The sequence below is a fragment of the Acartia tonsa genome, chromosome 3 (assembly GCF_053477335.1).
Source record: "Acartia tonsa isolate MP-2025a chromosome 3, ASM5347733v1, whole genome shotgun sequence".
In the NCBI taxonomy this organism is placed as follows: domain Eukaryota; kingdom Metazoa; phylum Arthropoda; class Copepoda; order Calanoida; family Acartiidae; genus Acartia; species Acartia tonsa.
This window is the reverse complement of record NC_137262.1, coordinates 50765461-50789119: the sequence shown is the minus strand read 5'-3', so window position 1 is coordinate 50789119 and position 23659 is coordinate 50765461. Positions and strand designations below refer to the sequence as shown.

Sequence of the window (23659 nt, the reverse complement as noted above, 5' to 3'; positions counted from 1 at the left end):
TACAATTTATTTACTTTTTCTGTATATTACAATTTACAGATATATACTTATTTGGTCTAAAGATCGAATGTCTTGGTTTCGCTACTTATTAACCAAAAGGGGGGGGGGGGTGTTGTTTGATATCATTATCCCTAGAACCAGCTATCTACTTAATCTTGTTGACTTTCAACCCCTGTCGAATTATAATTTTGACCTCTTCTCACAGATTTACTTCCTTGGCCATTTTGACCGCTAGCCGCTCGCTTTGGTGTAAATGGGTCAGGCGTCTCTCGATTCAAGAAAACTTACTTATGGGGTTAAATAAAACGTAATTAAATTCAATTAGAAATAGACAAACAAAAGTATGTCATCTATAAGCTCAAAAATAAACTCAAAAATGGATGTAGAATATACGTGGATGAAATAACAGGAGATACATTATCGCCATTTTAGGTTGAAATTTCCCCAGAGTTACCTTTATTACAGAACATGAAAATTAGGTGTAATATCTAATTATACATCCATTAACTCAAAATATAAATTTCCAATTTAGAAATGTTTTGTCCCCCAGAGCATTACCGACAGACCCTTGATTAAGTAAATTCTCGAGTAGGTGCAAACAAAAAACAAAACGTATGTAATAAGTAGCAGTTCAGTAAATTAAAACTTCGTACAGAGCAACAGACAAACAAACATAACTCTATTTATAGAAACAAGGATGATAACATACATAATATCAGCAAGGACAAACGAACAATAACTCTTGTAGAGTGTCAGAACTTAATAAGCAGAACATTAATTTACACAAGATTGTACATAAATATGTTACAAATTTGCTTAAATGCAGACGCATTTAAAAGACATACTTACAGTTTAAGGGTTTGATTTTAGAGATGCCTCACATATAACATTGTACCTTGATGTTCTATTAATCATTTCCAAAAATCAGATTATACGAGTATTATATTAAACAAAATTTTGTTGTAAAAAGTTTAAAAATCACGATGTTTACACAAACTTTCTGGTAACGATTATAGAGTTACTAATCTTTCTAAATCGTTTAAAGGTTGAAATCGATAGGATAATTCTAACATTTTTAAATTAATTAAAAGAGATAAGGACGTACTTACCTTTTAAAAGCAAATCAGACTTTAATAATGAAAGCATACGGATAAATTTATTTAACTTTTATTTTGCCTTTAAATTTAAACATTTTTAGTAAGTAATAACAAAACAAGAAAAAAAGCGTATTACAAAAGTAAAATAATAAATAGTCCAATAAATAGCACAACAATAATATCTCCATGCATACATATAAAATATATATTATATGTATCGTATATAAATGCATTAAATATTTTTAGTTATTTTTTTTTACAAATTTTTATAGAAATTTTTGAAGATTTTTTACAAAGCATGAAAAGAAATATATACAACAGATTTAAAGAAGAAATAAAATAGGATATGATTGACATTAGATATCATAGATAAGATATATAGTCATTTTATAGTTCATTTTAGCACTTTAAATTTCAAATATGAGGACTAAATAGAGATACAAATATATAAATTATAACAATTATAAATGAGAATAGAAATATCACGCAATAAAGTTAATAATATTACAAATATTAAGTATCACATGTTATAACTTATAATTTGTAAAGAAATAATAATTTGGTTGAAACATTGAACAATGAACATTCTTTTTTCGACAATTAAAGTAGTAATAAAATTACATGGCATTTAGGTTATTATAACCCTTTGTTAGTGTACATTATCTTTTTGAAAGACAATTTGTGTATTTTTAATGCCAGTTAATAACAATTTTTCTTATTAATAATAGTCAAAATGCTTATTTGTAAGCAATAAATGAATTTAATCCAATTGTGTTTTACTTATTTTAGGAAAAAACACAAAATTCGCCAATTGCACAAATAACAGAAAAAGGGATTGTTATCAAATTAATCTTCTTTCTAATTGGAATAGAACATTTTATATAATAATTAATCCCTAAAAAAATTTTCGTAAGACGTTTTCAATATAATAATCTGAGATCCTTTGTAGGTAGTGCAACTAGGAAGCAAAATCAATTTTCATGGCGAGTCCGCCAGGAGAGAGACTAGATACATCACAAGGTGCTTGCTTCCACCATCCACTAGCGCGGGGAAGTCCCGCAGGGGTATCACAGTAGTCGTTGTCAGAGTCATCAATACATCTAGAGGTCACAGGGGTTAGGTCAGAAGAGTTTGAAGAAATAATACTGAACGTATCATCGCTATCCGAGGACCAATCGCTGCCGCTGTCAGATAGCGATAACTGGCGGTGATTGTGGTGCCAGAACAGGCTGTCAACGGAGTTCATTGCGGCGGCGGGTGGCGGCGATGAAGTGATCCAGGTTGTAGGGGGCAAGGGCACCGCCTTAGGCGGGGGAGTAGTTCGGGACTTGGGGGAGGCGAAGTAATCGTGGCGGGTTACGGAGTTCCTAAAAATAAAATTCTTTAAAAACCAATGTTGACGTGGTTGACAAATTATAGTTGATAGTTTAGAAAAAGTAAGCTTGTGGAAAAAAATAACACAATATTTTTCAACTGCACATAAAAACAAGCCAAAAGAAGCAAAATAATCTCTACATTTAAAGTAAAAGCATTATAGCAATAATTTTGAAATAATCAAAAAGAAAAAATTTTAAGGCAGGTAAAAGTAATATATAAACAAACAAAGTAACTTACGTCCTGGTGAAGGGATCATAACTCTTTGACATATTTCTTCTTAAATTCTGATACTGGTTGCTGGAACCACCATTTTTCCGTTGCTTTTTCACCAAAACCACGGAATAGGCCTGGTCGTCACTGTCATAAATACTACAAGTAGATGACATATTGTTTTATATATATTTTTTTATACTTTACAAGTATTAAAGTTATATGTCTATACACATTGAAAGTTTGTTGTTTACTGAAATATTAGAGGAAGGGTGAAATTTGAGGCTAGCTTACTTTCTTCTCAATAACTACGAAGTTTATGTGGGGGAGGGGTGGGGGAAGGATTATCCCCTATCAGCGATAATAAAATTCATTAGAAAAGCGGGGGGTTTAGTTACTTGTGGGATAGGGTTATATGATTAAAGGGAGAGGTTGTTTAGGGGACTTCTAGAAGATTTTTAACCCTTTTTATGTGGGAATGGAGAAAGATACCAATCTATATTGTTTTGAAAAACGGTCATTTTGATAACTTGAAAAAACTTGATTATCCATATACGTTTGGAAAAGGCAGATAAGATTTCCTTAGCCTTAATATTCCAAAATGTTCTTTCTAAATGCAATATCATAGAATAGCTAAAACATTTAATGCTGCTTATATAAAAAGTAAACAATTCTATGCTCTAAAGGATCTCTGCTTTAAGTACCAAAATGAGCCATCCAAATATAAGAAAGATTATTGAAAAAAAACAGCTTTATCCTAGCCTCCAGATAGGGGCCATGTATCCAAAGGATAAACAGTCTAAAACCATTCCAGGACCTGTAGAAAGCTTCTGCAAACTGTGTAAACTTTTTAGACTAGTAAATTCCGAGATCTATTGTTTCATTTTATGAAGAAAAAAACAAACAAATTGGATTGTAATGAACGTATTATATATTCGTTCAGAACCCGCGTCCATTAAAAATCCCCACCATTAAAGGGTTAAAGTTAAAGAAAGATTATTTTTAACAAGTTTAGCAAAAGGGTTATGATGGGGACAATTATAAATAAGGGGACTCAGATAGATGCTAATTTTAAAGTATGTTCATGCATTGCTGTAATTAAAACAATTTAGCAAATTTAAAGTTGTTCGAAAAAATCCTAAGAGAAGTATAATTTTATTACTTGTTCAGTTAACTGGTGTCGGCGGTTACGCCCCAGAGAGGGTGTAAATCTCCCAAAATAGTTATAAACCTCGCCAAGACTTATGAAAAGCTATACTAAAAAGGAGAAACATATCAGTTCAACAGTTCCTTCAATACACACAGACAGATAGACACTATATTAAACAGTTAGGGAGTTGAATCAATTTTTATAGAAGCAGAAATATAATCTATGATTATGGTTTGGACCCTCTAAAACTGTAATCTACCTTTCCACTTTCCCCTCTCTTGTTGAAGATATCTTCAACGCCGATACGATTTTTGAAATGTAAGATTCTACTTTCCCTTCTCTTGGTGAAGATATCTTCAACGCCGATACGATTTTGAAATTCAAGATTCCACTTTCCCCTCTCTTGGTGAAGATATCTTCCACGCCGATACGATTTTTGAAATTTAAGATTCCACTTTTGCCTCTCTTGGTGAAGATATCTTCAACAAGAGAGACAAAAGTGGAATCTTATATTTCAAAAATCGTATCGGCGTTGAAGATATCTTCACCAAGAGAGGGGAAAGTGGAAGGGTAGATTACAGTTTTAGAGGGTCCAAACCATAATCATAGATTATATTTCTGCTTCTATAAAAATGGATTCAACTCCCTAACTGTTAAAAAATCAATAATTCTGTGTCCGAAATGATTAATTGAATGTTTTTTTTAAAAGTCTATTGAGGGAAGAGAACATTTTTCATAAAATGAATCTTCCCCATTTGTTCTCCTTATGTGTGCCATCATCCAAAGGCAGAATTACATATCTAAGATACGGGGAAAGATTCATGTTTCGTTCTCTCTTTGTATAAATGTAAAAACACTTTTCATTATTTTTATTTTAACGGGTTTGTGTGTATACCTGAAAAACTGAAAAGGGGTAAATAACATAAATCTAATAATAGAGTTAAGTGCAGGTGAACTTTGTCGTTAAACAAGGACAAAAATTGCTGAAAGTAGCACAGCAGTAACAATTATATGTATGTATAGCTAATATATTTCTGATGTTTCTATCTACATTATATAGATTTCCCTTTAACATCCAAGGAATCTTAATTTTTGGCCTTCGTCGTGTGAAGACTATTTTCATGGGTTTGGAATTGACTGCAAGTACCCACAATGCCAATTGATGTACAAACTAGCTTAGTTGTAGAGTAGGTGTGCTAATAACAATAGAATTAAAAGAAATAGAATTACAATATGACTTTGATTGATCTACTTTCGTGTTTAAAAGATTGACTTTATAATTAACTAATTTTTAAAACTTTTAAAACATATCTTTTTTTTTAAAGAATGATGTTTTTATATGAAGAAAATATTTCTATTCTAATAATTAGAATAGAGATATTTAGATATTTATTTATATTTCTTTTAAAAAATGGAGAGAGGTATAGATGGGTTGTGAGCCTTAGGTTGTAAGACATACACTATGTGTGGGGTAAATCAGAATAGTCAAAATGAATATGACAAGGTAAACTTAGTATTGGTAAGTTTAAGGATATTTGTTCGAATACATATTCTCTGGATAAGAACTGGGCCATACTGAAAAAAATATACTTTTTTGATTTATTTGTCTATTATTTTTTTAGGAAAATATTTTTTTCCTAATGGAAAGTCAAGAAAGTGTTACTAGGGGGACTGAACTGACTGAAGGATAGGAGAAGAAGGGGATAAGGAAAGGGTTGTATGAAGAAAACTTTACACAGTAAGGTTTTCGAAATAGCTTCTAGTTTATTAGAGCATGTACTATTTTAATTTTCAGTTTGGAAATTGTTAATGGTGTAGAAATTAATCCACAAATTTTTCTTCTTTGAATATTTTTTAGTGGCAGAATTGCTTATATAAGTTTAAGGAAAAGGAGTAAGATCATTTTATTAGACCATTTTCATGTCAATGCTTTTCTTATACTATTATATTTTGCAGAAACTTTCTAAATTCCTAAGAATCAACTATTATAATTATGAAATTTTATATCAATCTCTCTTGAAAATTTTAAAACTTCAATCGTAAAATAAGTATTTAATTTAGATGGAAAAGCTTGAAAGCAGTGGCGTCCAGAAGAGGAGTGTCAACACCCCCCTAAAACTTGGTATAAGGAAGAACTGCCTTTTTTTATACACTCTAGTAAATTGCTGTGCACGCTACTATATGAATGTAATATTTTTTTAAGACTATCCGCTTTATAAATAACCAATCATTCTAAACCTCCTACTGGTATATCTATCTTTAGGGGGTAGGGGATGGGATAATATTTCGTCTTGTATCAGGCGGGACTTATCATGTTCAACGGTCATTACGTGCTGACCGCAATTAAATTTATACATGATATGTTTTTGCAATAAAGTAAAAAAAAACTAAAAATGACTATAACTATTGAAAATTCGAAAAAATATCCATTTTTAATGAAATTTTACCCTTAGTTGAATGAAAAGAGAATAAGAGTTAAGAATGATCTGTTATAAGTGGTTTTTAATGGACACTTAAATCTTATTTTTCAAGACGTGGGGGAAGAAGATTAAAAACTATTTTAGGGGAGGTTCAATTTCTTAGCGTGTCTATCTTCTATTAATAGCGCTCAAAATAAAACGAAAATTCCATAATTCGCTTTAAATAGATTAATTATTAATACATGATTTTTAACAGTTCACGTTCATTAAACATTTTTATTTTAGCTTTGGCTATCTTTCTTTCTAAATATTGGACCAAAATTCAAACTTTAAACTTAGGAATAATTTAAAGGTACCAACCTTTTGTATTAAACTAGCGGAAGCGGCCCTAGGATCCAGGGGGCTCTCTATTCGAAGAGGTAGTGAAGAGTCATGAAAAGACTTAAATATTACAGTAAAGTAGCTTAAAATCATCCTGGGACCTATGTGAATCTTACCTAAAATGAAGACCTCAACCAGTGCAGACGAAAAGCCTTACTTAATATAATACTTGATGTTTCTCCTCTAGTCTCTAGAGAAAAGCGGATGGATCAGGAAAATGTCCTAAAAACTACCATTTGAAGCATAGGCGTCCAAGGGGGGGGGAGGGTAATGGGGCGATTACCCCCCCCCCCCCCAAAAAAATAAAAAGCTTGGACGCCCCTGATTTGAAGACACGTATAAAGCTTCTTAAAACGGAAAAACGTTCGAGAAAACGTTAGATGCCATATCTGATTTGTGCTAAGAAAACAATGGACATTATAATGGATAATACAACGTTTATTTCAACAACAAAAAATATACAAAAACGTTTAATGTGAATTAGAAAAAAAAACATATAACCATTAGAGCACGAAAATAACTTTTTACAAGCAGAAATATTTAACCTATGAAACATCGCATCCCCTTTAAACTTGCATAGAGAATATGATTTTATCTTTTAGGTTAAGATGAAAAAAATGGAATCTTGGGCTAGACTTTTTCTGGTGGGCTATCATTTCCACTAAAAGTGGTAACACAATTTTCTGGTTGTAAAAAGTTTGTTTCGTGGCCCAAAATGTTAATATGATTTAAATTAAGGAAAAAAACACTAAGAAAAATAGGCGGTTTCCCTCAAAGTGCTTAACACAAAAACTCCCCTCCCTCTTATTTTGAATCAAATTGAAAATATTGTGGGTTGTTTTTAGAATTTTGTTTAACCTTAGCTATGCTTAGGTTAGGTTATACTGGGTGCATTGTAACCCGCAGGATTAGGTGTTGAAACAAAGAAAGAAAAAACACTCTATTTTCAGTATATTTTAGAAATAATGAGGGGGGTTCTGAGCGCGCTAGGAACTTTGAGGAAAAGCACCAAATAAAATGATATAATAATTTTGTATACAATCTAATATTGCATTGTAAGCAAGTTTAATTATCTATCTACAAAGTTTCGCATTTCAAAAAGTTTTACTTTTTTAGTAGCACAGCAACTCTATATGCAAGACTAACTGGTAAAGTCTATTTTTGTTATTTCTATGACCTTACTGTAACTAAATCACTTTATTTTGAAACGAAACAGGCAAAACTTTTTTTTCATGCTTATTGTAGGTTAGGTTAGGAGAGCCCCGCTGTATTAGGGCCTCCTACAGAAACTTAAACTTCCCTTCCAAAGAATACAAAGAAACAATGACAAGTAAATCTAAAACGAGTTTGAGGTTATAAAGAACAGATAGACAAACAGACATGCATCCTTTTTATCAGGTTATTCTGATGCGCTGCTTATGAAACTGTTATCCTTGTTATACATAATCACTATGTTATCATGTTATCAACAAAAAGAAAACATTTCAACAAGTTTTAATAATCAAAAAATTAAAATTAATAACATATATAAAAAACAAGGATGACAACATCCATAAGTAGCGAAGCTTCAAATTTTACAAAAATAATAAAAAGAACCGTTATAAGTTATAGAATTATCCATCCAAGAATTCAATAGAACATCAAAGACTTTTTAAAGAAACTTCTAGAAGAACATCAAAGATTTCCTTAGAAACTGTTATAAGAACATCAATAAATTTCATAGAAACTTCTAGAACATCAACGATTTTTATTGAAACTTCTAGAACATCAAAGATTTTCATAGAAACTACTAGAAAATATTAAACCATCAAATTATCCATCAAAGAATCCCATACAACATCAAAGACTTTTTATAGAAACTTCTAGAAGAACATCAAAGATTTCCTTAGAAACTGATAACAGCAATGAATTTCATAGAAACTTCTAGAACATCAACGATTTTATTGAAACTTCTAGAACATCAAAGATTTTCATAGAAACTTCTAGAAAATATTAAACCAATCAGAATTATCCTGTTATCCCCCATCCCCTCACCCCAAAAAACCTATAAATTTTAAACGTTTTTTATCATGATTTTTCTAGAATTTACTATAGAAAATCTATATATAGCACAATTATTACCCTTTTTAATTAGTTATAATTATAGATTTATTTAGTGATCATACTATAATACAAATAGTCATTCGTGATTTAATTAAAATTAAAGTTAATTTTACCAAAAAGTGAGTTAATGATAGTTACAAAGTGAATAAAAGTGAATTATATACAATAGGGTAAGTAAGGAATATATATGTATATAAATTTGTTTTATTTTTTTTGTTATTTTTATTTGATCCTTATAAAGATATTTTTGCTTAAAATTATAGGGAGAGGGAAGGGTGTCTTAAACAATTCACGAAATAACACATTAAATTTGAATTTTGTCATGAAAACTAACATTGGTATAATTTTCTTCAGCTGTCTTAAGTAGATATGGCTAATGACAGCTTAAAATAGATTTCATTATAAGTATATATAAACTATAAATTTAGAAATATGTCGATTTTTCCTAAATTGAAATTGACAGATTTATTCAACATATTCCTTACATATTTTCCAGTTAAATATTGTTGAGATATAAGAGACAATAATAGTGCCCATACAAACTATAAACATTTCTTGTTTTCCTAGTGAATATCAAGCTTAGTTTAGTATTGAGCATTATATAATAATTATTTATCTTTATTGGACACATTTGTGATAAAACATAGATAACTAAAGGTGAGAAAAATAATTTATGTTGAAAACCTATATTTTTTCAACTGTCGGCATTATTTATGATTAATATCTATGTTTAATTGAGCAAATAATGCTTATTATTAGCGCAGACACTCTATAACTAGAATATGTCTATCTATTCTTATATGCCAGAAATTTTTTTTACATTTTGTAGATAACAAATATACAGTATTAGGAAAATGTAACAAATTGCATTATTTTGCCACTATATTTTATGTTACATTAAAGTGCTCACTGTTCTAACTCATGTTTCTTTACTTTTATACCATATTGTCTTTGATACTAAAGAATTCAAGGGCTTTTTATATTATAATCTTTTTTATAACAATAACTTCTCTTTAACAAAGGTGCTTATTTTTTTCAATTCTTATATATTGAAAAAAAGAATTAATCCAAAAATATTTAGCTTCGAAATGGGTGATCCTGATGTTGTGAAATTTATGAATCAGAATTTTTCAAGTGAGCCTGTTACAGTCCCATTATTAAGAACAACAGGAGATGGTGACTGTTTTCTCCGTAGTATTCTTCAAAGTGTCCTTGTTAATGATTATGTTACTGGAAATGAATTACATTTCAAGCATATTTTTTCAACAGACTTTATAAAAGAAACAGAACAGGAACTAAACTTGACAACTCCATATCCATATGTTGAATTTAACATAAATAATATAACAGCATCTTATACACAGGAATATGCAAAACCGTTCCTGAGAATATTAAGATATGCGCTAATAGACAAAGCAAGGGTTTTCTTTCGTGATAACCAGATGTGTTTAAAAAGTAAAGATGAATGGGAAATCGCTAAAAATGATTACAAAAGTGAATGTTTTGATTATCTAATTTCTTATATATCCTATATAATCAAAAGACACTTGATAATTTTTGATCAAGAATCTGGTCAAATAATTGTTCAAAGCGGAAATGCTTTAGCTGAAGGCGGTGCAGGAAATGTAGTGAACATTACCCCTATACTTCTGGCAAGGATAGTGCTTGGCAACAATGTTAGTCACTATCAAATTCTCAAAGCAACAAATTTGCAATACTGGCGGTCTTTTGTATGTAGAGAAATGAAAATACCAGACAATGATGAAATAATTCAGGAATGTTTGAGACATAAAATCTTTAATAAAATAATGATGGTTTCAATCAATAATTTTTGTTTTGTATCTTATCTAGGACATCAGAAACCTTTATCTTACAACATAAAATGATATAAGAATATAAAAAAATTAGAAGTTTAGGACATAGATTAAAATGAATTATATTCTGAGGTATGTAAGTTTTCTTTAGCTAACAGTTATATTTAAAAGAAATTTAATATGTCTTCTATATAGAATATCAGTAACAAACCTATTATTGAAAATCATAGCAACACCATTGAAACTCCAGATTCTGTTAAAGAACCAGAAACATGTCGGAAATGCTTGGTTTTTCTACCAAACATTTCTGAACATTTAAAAAGTAACAAAGACTGTTCTAAGTATTATTTCATTGAAGAGCTTAATGAACACAAAATATTATTAGAAATTCAACAGGAAAATATGCTAAAAAACATAAGTCTTTGTCCTTTAGTCTTACTTAAGTCAAAACAATATTTAAAAAAGATCATGTAAGTGTATAATCTGACCTTCAATTAGTTTATTTTTTTCAATTAACAATATATAATTTCCTATTTAAAATTATTAGCTTTAAAAATTTTAGAATAATTTTGTCTTAGCACCTAAACCTAATGAATTTCATGAATAGGAATAGGGTTAACCTAAAACAATTAGGCTCTCTATGAGTTCTCAAATCATGGGGGGGGGGGGGCATTCGCACACCTTTTTTAACCCCTATTTATGCAACTGTTATCTATGAGCTTAAAATAACTTTCCTATTTTTATGTAAAAGTTGCAACTGTAACATGGTAATATTTTGCATATTACCCCTTCTTATTTTGTAATTTTTATCTGTAGATCTTTTTTTACATAAAAAATGTAAATCTGCTTAAAATAGAGATACAGTTTTGTAAACTTATATATATATAGAGTTTTTAACTAGAATAAAGTTGTACCATCTTTTTAAAATTTCTTACCTCTTTTATTTTGCAAACTTTATCCTTATGTCCTTCTAACATAACACTTGTAAATCGGCTTCTAATAGATATAGAGTTCTAGAAATTTTTGTGTTGTTTTTTTTTATTTTAAATGCTAGGGTTGGTATGTCAGTCCGTCTATATGTCTGTTACTGTTGGCTCTTTTTGATAATTTAGGCATGTTGAAACTTTGCATGATGATTCCTATAACACTTAGGTACGACTAAGATGGCAACCTGAAAGTTTTTTTTTTGTATGAGATAATTATCCTATTCATCTGACTTTTGAAATAATAATGTTTATGACAACTAGATAAAGTATTATAAGCGAGGCAACTCTATAATCAAATCCTTAAAATGAAATTTTTTTTTTACTGTATCCTATATTTAAGCAATTTTGCAACACATTTGTGTAAAAGAGGACTATGTACGAACATGTGCAAGTTATTTTTAAAACGTTTTTAACACGTTCCAGCATTGAACATCAGTATTTTTTTTAGTAAAATACTAGTTTTATGTTTAATATCAGCTAAAAATATTAAGTTTTACTGTGGTTTTAAATGAAAAAAAACTTTAAGCCTTTTTTCATATAGATACTGTAAATTGCAAACTAATTTTAATGTTACAAGTTACCACCCCTTTTTCTAATTATGCATTTTCAAAGCTTTTGAAACATCAGTTTGAACTCAACAAAGCATGTGATAACATATTTCATCAAAAAAAATGTCTAAATTTAAAAAAAGGTGTTTTTTTTCATATAAAACTATGGTGAAACTTGATTTATTTTAGTCTTTATAATTATTTCAAGCATAAACCTATGCAAAAACAAAAAAAAATACTCAGGTTCACTGCTCTCCCTTTTGTTTAGACTTATGGTCTTTATGGATGTTATAATCCATGTTTTATGTAGAATTTCAAACTTTTGGCTTCATTACCCATTTTATTGTGCAACCTTTATCTGTAGTTTATTAAGTAATAAGTTTACAATTTCTGCGTCACTTATAGCTGTAGACTGACAGACAAAATGAATGTTATAGAACAAGCTTATTTATTTACACTAACCATTGATAACAAAAGCAGTTTTCAATCTCTAAAAGTAACAGACAGACTAACATATATATTGATAAACAGACAGACAGTCATTAATTAGGAAAATCATCATAAAAATCAGCATTCCAATTTTTTTCAATATTAATCAAAACTTACTTATCTACCTTACTTAAAAAATGAAAAGGTTCTGCAAAAAGACCCCTCCCCCACTTCCCCTGATTGTTTAGGGTTAAAGAAAGTTATTGACAATTTAGTTTTTAGTTCTTTAGCATATATCATTTCTAGACTAAGTGCTTCAGTAAAAAGGGTTTGGTTGAAGACAAAAATCAGGAAAGCTTCAGATTTATAAAATATTAAAAGTTATAAAAAAAACAATTCAATTATATTTATCTCTATAAAATTATTACATATTGCTCAAATTAATCCAATGTTTTGCACAATATATATATTTACTTTTTCACACAACTCATAGGGATTACATTTGGTTAGGATAATGTAACTTTTACATATTTGATAAAAGAAAATAATTCAAAAGCTTCTTAATTAGAACTTTGAGGAGACTAATTACAGAACCTGTAAAGGATGTGATAAAAACCAAACAAAACTTTTTCATCACTTCAAGAGTTCTTCTGCTTGTAAATCAAGTTACACATTGAAGGAATTGATTGAAATTAAAGAATATAATATAAAACTTTCTAAACAATTATATAAGGAAAGTTGTTTCATTTACACACTCAAAAAGCAAATAAGTTTTTTATTAAATCTGTTATATCTTTAAAACTGTCCATGTCCCTATCTGATCTTACACTAATTACTACAGTGCAGTGTAAAGGACATATAGTTTTCATCTTTTCAACCAATAATTTTTATGACCTCCATTTCAATTTTGAAAATAAAAATATAAAATGAATCACATTTAAAAATAAATTCATAGGCCAATCTTAACAAACATTGGCTGTACTATTCCTTAATATTGAATATAAAAAGTGAATGAAACAAATATTTAGAAGAAGCAATCAGAAAAAAAAGATGCAGATGGATTGAGGTTAGTTCAATGTAATGGTTGCAAGAGAAATTTCAATCACCTCAAACAACATTTAAATCACAATCTAATATGTGCATTAGCATATAGTGATGAAAATCTTCAACAACTACATGAACAAAGAAATAGGGATAGAGTTAATACCTGTATACTTAAAAAGAAAAGTAATGATTTGATACAGTTCAATGAAAATAACAGAATAGTTGTAGAAAAATGTAGAAAAAATAAAAGAATTATGAATGAAAACAATTATAAAGAAAAAGAATCTACATCAAAACAAAAAAGTAGGAATAGTTTAAGAAATCAAGATCCAGTTAAATTTAATGAAACTATCCGGTTATCAAAAGCTAGAAGTAGGTCAAATTTGAGACAAATGGATGAAAATACATATAAAGAAAAAGAATCTACTTCAAAAGCTAGAAGTAGGTCAAATTTGAGACAAATGGATGAAAATACCTATAAAGAAAAAGAATCTACATCAAAACAAAAAAGTAGAAGTAGTGTAAGAAATCAAGATCCAGTTAACTTTAATGAAACTATCCGGTTATCAAAAGCTAGAAGTAGGTCAAATTTGAGACAAATGGATGAAAATGCATATAAAGAAAAAGAATCTACATCAAAAGCTAGAAGTAGGTCAAATTTGAGACAAATGGATGAAAATACCTATAAAGAAAAAGAATCTACATCAAAACAAAAAAGTAGAAATAGTGTAAGAAATCAAGATCCAGTTAAATTTAATGAAACTATCCGGTTATCAAAAGCTAGAAGTAGATCAAATTTGAGACAAATGGATGTAAATACCTATAAAGAAAAAGAATCTACATCAAAACAAAAAAGTAGAAGTAGTGTAAGAAATCAAGATCCAGTTAACTTTAATGAAACTATCCGGTTATCAAAAGCTAGAAGTAGGTCAAATTTGAGACAAATGGATGAAAATGCATATAAAGAAAAAGAATCTACATCAAAAGCTAGAAGTAGGTCAAATTTGAGACAAATGAATGAAAATACCTATAAAGAAAAAGAATCTGAATCAAAACAAAAAAGTAGAAATAGTTTAAGAAACCAAGACCCAGATACTTACAAAGAAAAAGAATCTGCATCAAAACAAAAAAGTAGAGCCAAAAAAAGGAAAAGTGATCCAATTATATATAAACTTCATGAAGCTCAACTCAAACAAAAACGTCGAAAAATCATAATAGAAAATCTTTCATGGTTAGAAAGATTTAAAAAATTTAGAAAATCACTTCAATTTGGAAGAAAATACAAATGTGAATCTTGCCACAAAAGGTTACATCTAACAGGACTTAGTTTAGTAAGTGAGAAATGGATTTCTACTGTTAGCAATTTAACAAATTTGAGTTATTGTACTAATAATACTGATCCATATGAATTAGAAGGAAAATATCTTTGTAATACATGCAGTTTAAAATTAAAAAATGGCAAAATTCCATCTATCTGCCATAAAAATGGTCTTGAACTGTTCGATTTACAAGAGTACCCAGAGTTAAAAGACATAACTGAACTAGAAAATAGTCTAATATCTCGTAATATTATTTTCCAAAAGTTTGTAATACTGCCAAAATCTAGAATGAAAGGGCTACGTGGAAAAGTTGTAAATGTTCCAATTAATGCTGATGATATAAACAATACTATCAACAAGTTACCAAGAACATTAGATCAGGCAAACATTATCACAGTTCCTGAGGCAAGGAGTAATATAGATACAGAAACCAATGTTATACCTGTATCATTTAAAAGAAAATTAAGTTACAAACATGCATATCTCAATTCATACATAAATGTGTCAAGAATCAAAAAATCTGTTAAAACCATGAAAAATTTAAAAAATCCATTTTATGCTGATGTACAAGATAATTTTGAAAATTCTGATGAAATAACCTTATCTAGGTATTGCACAGGAATATCAATAAACATTATATTTTTGTTTTAGGGGAAGGGGATGAGTTTATTGCTAGCTTGTTTTTATCATTCTATTCCTAAAACTTAAAATACTTTTGGGAGAAGTTAGCCTTATTACCCCCAGAATTTAGGAACAAATAATATTCTCAATTTTTCATGCATTTATTGCAATGTTTCCATAAAAAAAACTTGTATAAAATTTTATAATTTTTGATAAGGAAGGGTAGTTGTGTTGGAGAGTGGGTGTATTGCTGTTAAAACACATAGAAATATAGATTTTTAAGACTATACTAATTTTACCTAAAGGTTTATTGAAATTTATTGACAGTGATGATTCTGATGAAGATCCAGACTATTGCCCTGTTGAAGAATCTTCATCTGACACTGACTTTGAAATGGAAAGTTTATCAAAAGAAGAAATGAGAAATTTGAATCAAAAAGAAAATGTTGATCCAATAGGTATGTCAACAACAGAAGTTTTAAATGATTTAATTCCAGGATCAATTATTGCCAATTTCTTATATTGAAATATAAAACCATTAATTTACTTGTTTGGTCTTTACCTATTATTTTAAGTGCAAAGATAAATACCTAAATTTTTGTATCTTTGTATCAGAAATTATATTCTTAATTCTTGTTTTAAAAATAAAGAAAAAATTTTGTAGGTGGGGGGGGGGGGATTTTTCTAGTCTTAAAAAATAAGCATGTTATTGTCCATACAAAAAACCTTTATTTTGGTTAAATTTTGAATAGATTGACAGTTTTTGTTCATAAATTTAATTAATGTTGAATATTAAAATGTTTGAATTTTCGTTATTACATAATGACTATTTATGTGACCCATTTGCTTTTTTTGTTGTTGTTATATCCATAACAGAATCTCTGATTTTAAGGGGAGGAAGGGGGGTAGGGGGGAAGGATTTTAGATATAATTATTTAAGGCTAAATATTTCAAACTTAAACCTCAGAAAAAATAATGATTCTTGATTAATAGGTCAATGGAACTTTCCAACTGATGAGGTTACCGCCCTAATAAATGATTATCCTGAAACTACAGTGAAATCAAATGTTTCAAATAGTGATATAATATCCTTTGCTCCTGGAGAGGGTAAGGTACCCACAAACATTCTTTTTGAGGAAAATTGGGAGCCTAAAACATTCCCAACCTATTATCCAGATGGTAAAAATTCTTTGGATAGTAAACGAAATATAAAAATTACTCCTCAACAATTTTTCACACAGAGGATTCTCAATAATGATACAAGATTCTGTCTAAATCCTCATTATGTTTTTGCAGCAACAAGCTTTATTGAACAGTTTCAAATCCAAAGAAATATTAATATTTCCTTCCTTCGTGGAAAAAAGAAAACAAATTCTAATAACATTGCAACTTATCATCTGGAAGATGAATATTCAGTGTTGGAAAACATTAAAAATACTCCTCGTTATTGGAGAAAATTAAGGTATGTGCAATTTAACAAAATTATAATTCTTTAAATGAAAAGTATGAGTGTATCTGTAATACATTTGATAAGCTATAATCTAACCAATTATTTACACATTTCATTGTTGTTTAACAGATAAATAAAAAAACTACTTCAGTCCCACAATGTAAAACCTAAGTCCTGCATTATAGTCCACAAAGATTTACAATTTTTTACAATCTGAATTATTGGACGTTGGTAACCTTGTTAAAATTGCATATTTCTGGTAGGCATGAATTAATGGGAAGAATTGAAAATCATGGACCATTTCATTTCTTCTTTACCCTCAGTTGTGCAGACCTTCTTTTCCCGGAAAACTTTGTATCACATCTAGAAGATTTTAATGTAGAATACAAATTCAGTCAAGGAAAGGAATTTGTATATGTTGACGGCAAACCTTTAGAAGAATTTATGAAAAACAACATAGACATTTATGAATTTATAAAGAAAAATTTTGTCAACACAACCTTGAATTTCCAGCATAGGCTAAAAAATTTCATCAAGCATATAGTTATGAGTCCTAGTAGTGAATTGAAGATAAAGTACTATGGATACAAGGTGAGAAATTGCATTCAATTAAGTTTTTAATCATCTTTTCTATATTATAATTATGTTAAATGTTTTGCTGACATCAAGGTGTCTTTAAGTAAGTGATTATTCACTCTTAATGGTCAGGGGGGAGGGGGGAGAGGTGTTGAACACTCCCCACTCTGGTTTCTTTTATCTCATTTTCTGTGAATAAAAGATAAAAGGCTATGACTAATTGACTTTTTAAATATGGGTATGACACATAACTAGAAGTTAGAATTTTTTTAATGTCTCCATCCTGGCAGGCACAGGATGCCAGCAAACCTGGCAGGATCATCCAGGTAAAGAGCAAAAATAATTTTTTGACTTAAATAAAGCATTTTATCTTACCAAAATACTAAAATATTGTTGAAGGCATTTTAAAATGACAATTTTTATACAATAAAAATTTTGAAAATTGCTTATGTTAGAAATTTTGAAATTAAACTACGTTGCCTAGAAACAAAATTGTATTTTTGTCATAAATTTAGGCTTTTTCAAAAAAATACCCATTAGTCAAAATCATTAAAAATATCAAGTTTAACTTGTGCTGTACCTAGTGTACTATAGTATTTCCAGCTAATCAGAAGGGTGAATCAGCTCAACAACCAATCAAAGCTGAGCTTGGATTAGTTTCATTTGTTTCTGCTATGATTTTAAGCTTACAAAAACTGATTTTTTTTCAGAGATTTTGACTATGAAATGATGTGTTTTCATTGTATAAATGTAATCAGTTATTGGCAACCTAAGTTTCTAAAGTTATAATTTTGTGTCTAGGCAACTTAATTTAAAATTGTAAATTCTATTATGAGCAATGGAAATCTTTCAAAATTTTCTTTTTACATTAAATGTCATTTTGAAATGCCTAGAACTCTTTTGTTATTGAAGCTGAAGACTTCAAATTTAGGGTAATGAGTCTACTTGTGGCAGTCTTTCAGCTGTTTAAGCGTTGTATTTCTTGCAGGCTTCCTTTAAAGCTTTAAGTTTAAGGTATAAGGTCAATTTGTGACAGTTTTTCTGCAATTAAAGTGGTGTACTCCTCATAGGTTTGCTGTAAGCTTTCAAATTTTGTAAAAAAAATATTATCTTAGGAAAACAGTATTTTCTATATGTTATCCAAATTTAGAAACTATTGTTATATTTTTAGGTGGAGTTTCAGGCCAGGGGATCCCCCCATGTACATGGGATTCTCTGGCTTGACTGGATGGATATGGCTAAAGCCGAAGGATTAGACAATGTTAACTTTATCAAAGGTGCTTTTAACAGTATAAAAAATGATGTTTTACTTAGATATGAAGAGGAAAATGCACTAACTAAGTTCCTAGATAGACATGTAACTGTGGATAGATACAATCCACTTAGTGAAGAAATAGTAAACAAAGTAAATGTGCATAGACATTCCCACACATGCTATAAACATGAAAAAAAATGTAGATTCAATTTTCCTCGTTTCCCAACACTTAAAACAATAATTAGTATTCCTGCTAGAGTTTTAGAGAAAGATGAAGAAAAAAGAAAAGAATTAATAGTAAAAAGTAAATCTATTTTGAAAAAAGTTAAGAATACATTGGAAAATGAAGATAAAATGAAACAAATCAATTTGATAGAACAAAAACAATTTGAGTACTGTGTGCTTTACAAAAAATGTGTTCATAAACTCTCTTTATTAATACACGAAAATCTGCAGGAAATAGAACTTGATAAAAATGAATTAAACATTTTGGGGAGCAATATAATTTGGAATTCAGATAAAGCTATACTATCTCTGAATGAATTAGAGACTTTATATGAAAAAGCAAAAAGTAATCAAGTGAACATTAGTGAAATTGAAGAATCAATCTTAAGAGAGAGATTGTTAGCTTTATTAAAAGTTTCAAACATTGATGATGAAGTTAATGATAGTGAACTGATAGCATTGTATGAAAATGCTTTGAAAGTGAATGAGAGGTGCTTTTCATTATTTATAAAACGAAAAACTGACGAAACATACATCAATAACTACAATAATGAGTGGATTAATGCTTGGTCTGCTAACATGGATTTACAACCTTCACTTGATTTTTATTCTGTAATTACATACATATCTGAATACTACAGGCATGTTTATGTATAACCTTTAAGTTCATATATTTTAAGAGTATTAACCCCAATTGAAAATTGTTAAAAGCTGTTATGTTTCAATGTAAAAATTTGCTTATTTATTAAAAAATGGTGTATTCAAACATAAAAAATAAGGTAATCCTTTATAATAAAGAGAACCAAAAATATAAACTTCTTATAATTACAATTTTAAACATACCACATCACACCCCCCCCCCCTTCTAACACCACCTCTGTCACTAACATGTACATTTTTTAGATTCAGGATAACATAAACACATATTTCAGTAAAGATGATACTGGCACCACAGACGCCATAAAAGACATGCTGAAACAGAATAAAAATAAGGAGTATCAAGAAAAATTAAAATTGGTTGCAAGAACTTTCATGACATTTAGACAACTAGGAAATTATTTACAACTTAATGAGAAAGGATGTCTGTCTGTCATTGCCAAAGATTTTTTTAAATGCTAGAACCACGCAATTTTCTTTTAAAGTAAAGCTTCTTATGTGTAAAATAAAAATAAAAACAGCATACAAAAATCCATTATAGATAAAACTTGATAATTCAGTTTGTATGTCTTCATGTTAATTTTAAAACTTGGAAATTGACTTTAAAAATATATCTTAAGGGATAAGACAATGGATAAAAAATTTTTATCAACCCTTAAAATTGAGACCAGAATAATTTACAATTTAATGTCTTCTCCCTTTTTCTTTTTAAAAAGAAATGTTGATTCCAGCAATATTGAACATAAACTATTCTACATTGATCTAGAATTTCCCTGCCTTACAAATGAAATGAAGCAACAAGTCTGAAAAAAAACATTGTAAGTTGTAATAATTATTAAGGTCCATGTGAAGCAGTTTTTCGTCTCATTCCATCAATGCAATTTAGCTATTTTAATGTTGACACAATTTTTATTCCTACTGGTTTGAAAGAAAATCAAAGTAAATTTCTAATCAAAACAGAAAAATGTGAAAATGCTGTTCAAGTTGAGGGAAGAGAGGGTTGGTACAAGGAGAAGGTTTCATCTTATAACCGATATTGCACAAGAGATACTGAGCTTCAACCTTATCTTGAACAAATGTGCTTCAGCCAATTTTGTCAGAGGTACACACTGTACAAGTCTAATAATGAAGAACCTAATATTTCTGATAATTCGAAAGTTGCTCAAAGTGATATTGATGAAGGAAATTTTATAATAACACATAATCCTCCTGAGATTGGTAAAAGTTTTTGTTTGCCAAAATTTATAAAAATTAATTCAAGCAATGGAACAGAGTATCTTAAATTGAGATCTCCTCTGGTTATCAGATATCACAAATACAATAAAATAAATAATGCCCATGAATACCGTCTATCACTACTACAATTGTTCTATCCTCATAAAAATGATAAAGAACTTGGACCCTACAATGAAAAACTATGTGAAAAATTATTTTATGAAGTTAACCAATCAGGTACTCAAAGCATATTTGCTGTGAAAATGCAGCTACTTGAACATTCACTTGACTTACAAGAAGCTTTTCAAAAAGCTTCTGATTTTAATATTGGAGATGTTCTTGATCCTGAGTATGAGGCAAATCAATTAGAATGTGCTTTAGAAGGGTTCACTGATGATCCACAGAATTTACAAACAGAGCTGCAACCAGAAAATGAAAGCTCAAGATGTGATTCTTTTAAACAAGTTAAACTTGTATCAAAGGAACAGTTACGAAACATGTATCTAAAGTGTGACTTTGACCAACTTATTGTGATAGATTTAGCAACATCTTATGCAAATTCTTTAAGAAAATCTAGCAAAGGATTATGTAAGCCAGATACAGCTCCTTTAGTCATTGTAACTGGAGGAGCTGGTACTGGTAAAAGTCATACTATAAATGTATTAGAACAGACAGTTGAAAGAATATTGAGAAAAGCTGGGGATGATATTGAAAGTCCCTATATACTTAAAACTGCCCCAACTGGAGTAGCAGCTGCAAATATCTCAGGAACTACACTTCATTCTGCTTTTTCATTTAGTTTTGGCTCTAATTATGAAAGCTTAAGTGATAAAAAAAGAGATATGAAACAAAATGAACTTAAAAATCTTAAATTTTTAATTGTGGATGAGATAAGTATGATTGATAGCGACATGCTTTATAAAATCCATCTACGCCTTGGAGAAATCAAATTAAAACCCCATGAACTTTTTGGGGGTGTGGCAGTGTTTTTGTTTGGTGATATACTTCAATTACGACCAGTTAGATCTAATTACATCTTTGAAAAGCCAAAAAATGACAAATTTACATTTACTTTCATCAATGATTCAATTTGGAAAAGATTTAAACCAGTGATATTAAGGACAAACCATAGACAAGGTGAAAACCAAACATATGCAGAGTTATTGAATAGAATTCGTATAGGCAAGACTATGAAATCTGACCTCCAAACTCTAAGGGAAAGAGTTATCAATAGATCTTTGAGCTTAATTCCAAAAGATGTATTGTTTGTAACTTCTACAAATGCTGCTGTAAATGACTATAATGAATACTGTCTACAAAATTTGCCTGGTGATGAACAACATTCCCTTGCTATTGTTGAAAGGTTTGAAAAAATTATAGATAATCCCAAACTTGAAAAAGGAACTTTAAATGTGAAAAATTCGCCACTTAAATATGACTTTAGATTTAAGATTGGCGCCAAAGTGATGGTCACATATAATATTGATATATCAGATGGTCTTATAAATGGGGCGTTTGGTGAAATAGTTGACTATGAAGAACATGACAACAAAATTAGTATGATTTATGTTGAGTTTGATGATCCCAATGTTGGTGAAAAATTAAGAAAGAGTTTAGGACAAAATCAACAGATAAAAAGGACCCCTATAAAGAGAATTGAGTTCCCCTACAGGGAAAATTCTCATGTTGCTTCTGGTCGTGTTATCCAATTTCCACTGAGGTTAGCATTTTCTTCAACAATTCATAAAATACAGGGAATTACAGTTAAAAGTCCAAAATCTTTAGTTATAGATATAGATTCATCATTGGAAGCAGCACAATCCTATGTAATGTTATCTCGTGTGCAAGAGTTATCTCAAATTTTGATTTATGGTGAATTTAAGGACAATAAAATAAGGCATTGCCCTAAGGCATTAGAAGAAGAAATGAGCCTTGCTGAAAATGCAATGATTTCCTTTACAAATGTATCATCAGAAAATATAATATTATCATGTCTTAATGTGTACTCATTAAAAAGAAACATTGATATACTAAAAAAACAAATAAAAAATTTTTCTGAAAATATCATTCTTCTCCAAGAAACATGGTTAACAACTAATTCAGGTGGTTTGATTGTTTAATGTTTTTTATACTAATTAATACACCTATTAGCTTAAAAAATGCACTAATCCCTTTCCTTCTATTTTTATTTTATCTCATTTTGATTTGTAAACTAAAAAGTTAAAACATTAATTTACTTTTATCCACAACAACAAAAAATAAATCTTTAAATAAGGACTAAATTCTTACAAGTTGTACTTTTTTTGAGTTTTATTTTTGAAATTATTTTAAACAATCAATCTTATTAGTTGCTGAGAGCCTGGAAATTCCTGGATATAAACTATATCTTAATAGCTGCTCAAGAGGTAATGGTGTTGGAGCCTACCTAAAAAACGAATATTCTAAAGTACATGATATTTGTAATAACAGTTATCAAATGTCTGCCTACAAATCATCCAAGAGAGTAGTGATTAATGTTTATTGTTCTTCAAGTGCAAATCACAGATTATTTATTGGTGATCTATTAAGATTCATAGATAACTTTTCTGATCAACAAGAATTATGGATCCTAGGTGACTTTAATATTGACTACATTAAAGATAACACTAACATAGTTATAAGGAAACTAAAAGAACACAATTTTAACCAGATTGTGTCAAAACCAACACATAACCAAGGAAATCTGCTTGATCATATTTACATACGTAATGTGAAAATAGATATACAGGTTGTTCATCATTCC

At 29.4% G+C, this 23659-nt stretch overlaps 2 protein-coding genes across 3 annotated transcripts in view; both read right to left on the bottom strand.

The window, feature by feature from the left end:
* The window catches only part of LOC145314518 (piwi-like protein Ago3), a 366650-nt gene that overhangs the window by 211124 nt on the left and 131867 nt on the right, over positions 1-23659 (bottom strand). The window lies entirely within an intron of this gene.
* LOC145314516 (uncharacterized) lies at positions 1152-3076 on the bottom strand. Its single transcript, XM_080154449.1, has 2 exons — positions 2712-3076; positions 1152-2464 (listed from the first exon to the last, which is right to left on the bottom strand). The coding sequence occupies exons 1-2, from the start codon at positions 2858-2860 to the stop codon at positions 2056-2058; spliced, it is 558 nt and encodes a 185-aa protein (XP_080010575.1). The 5' UTR covers positions 2861-3076; the 3' UTR covers positions 1152-2055.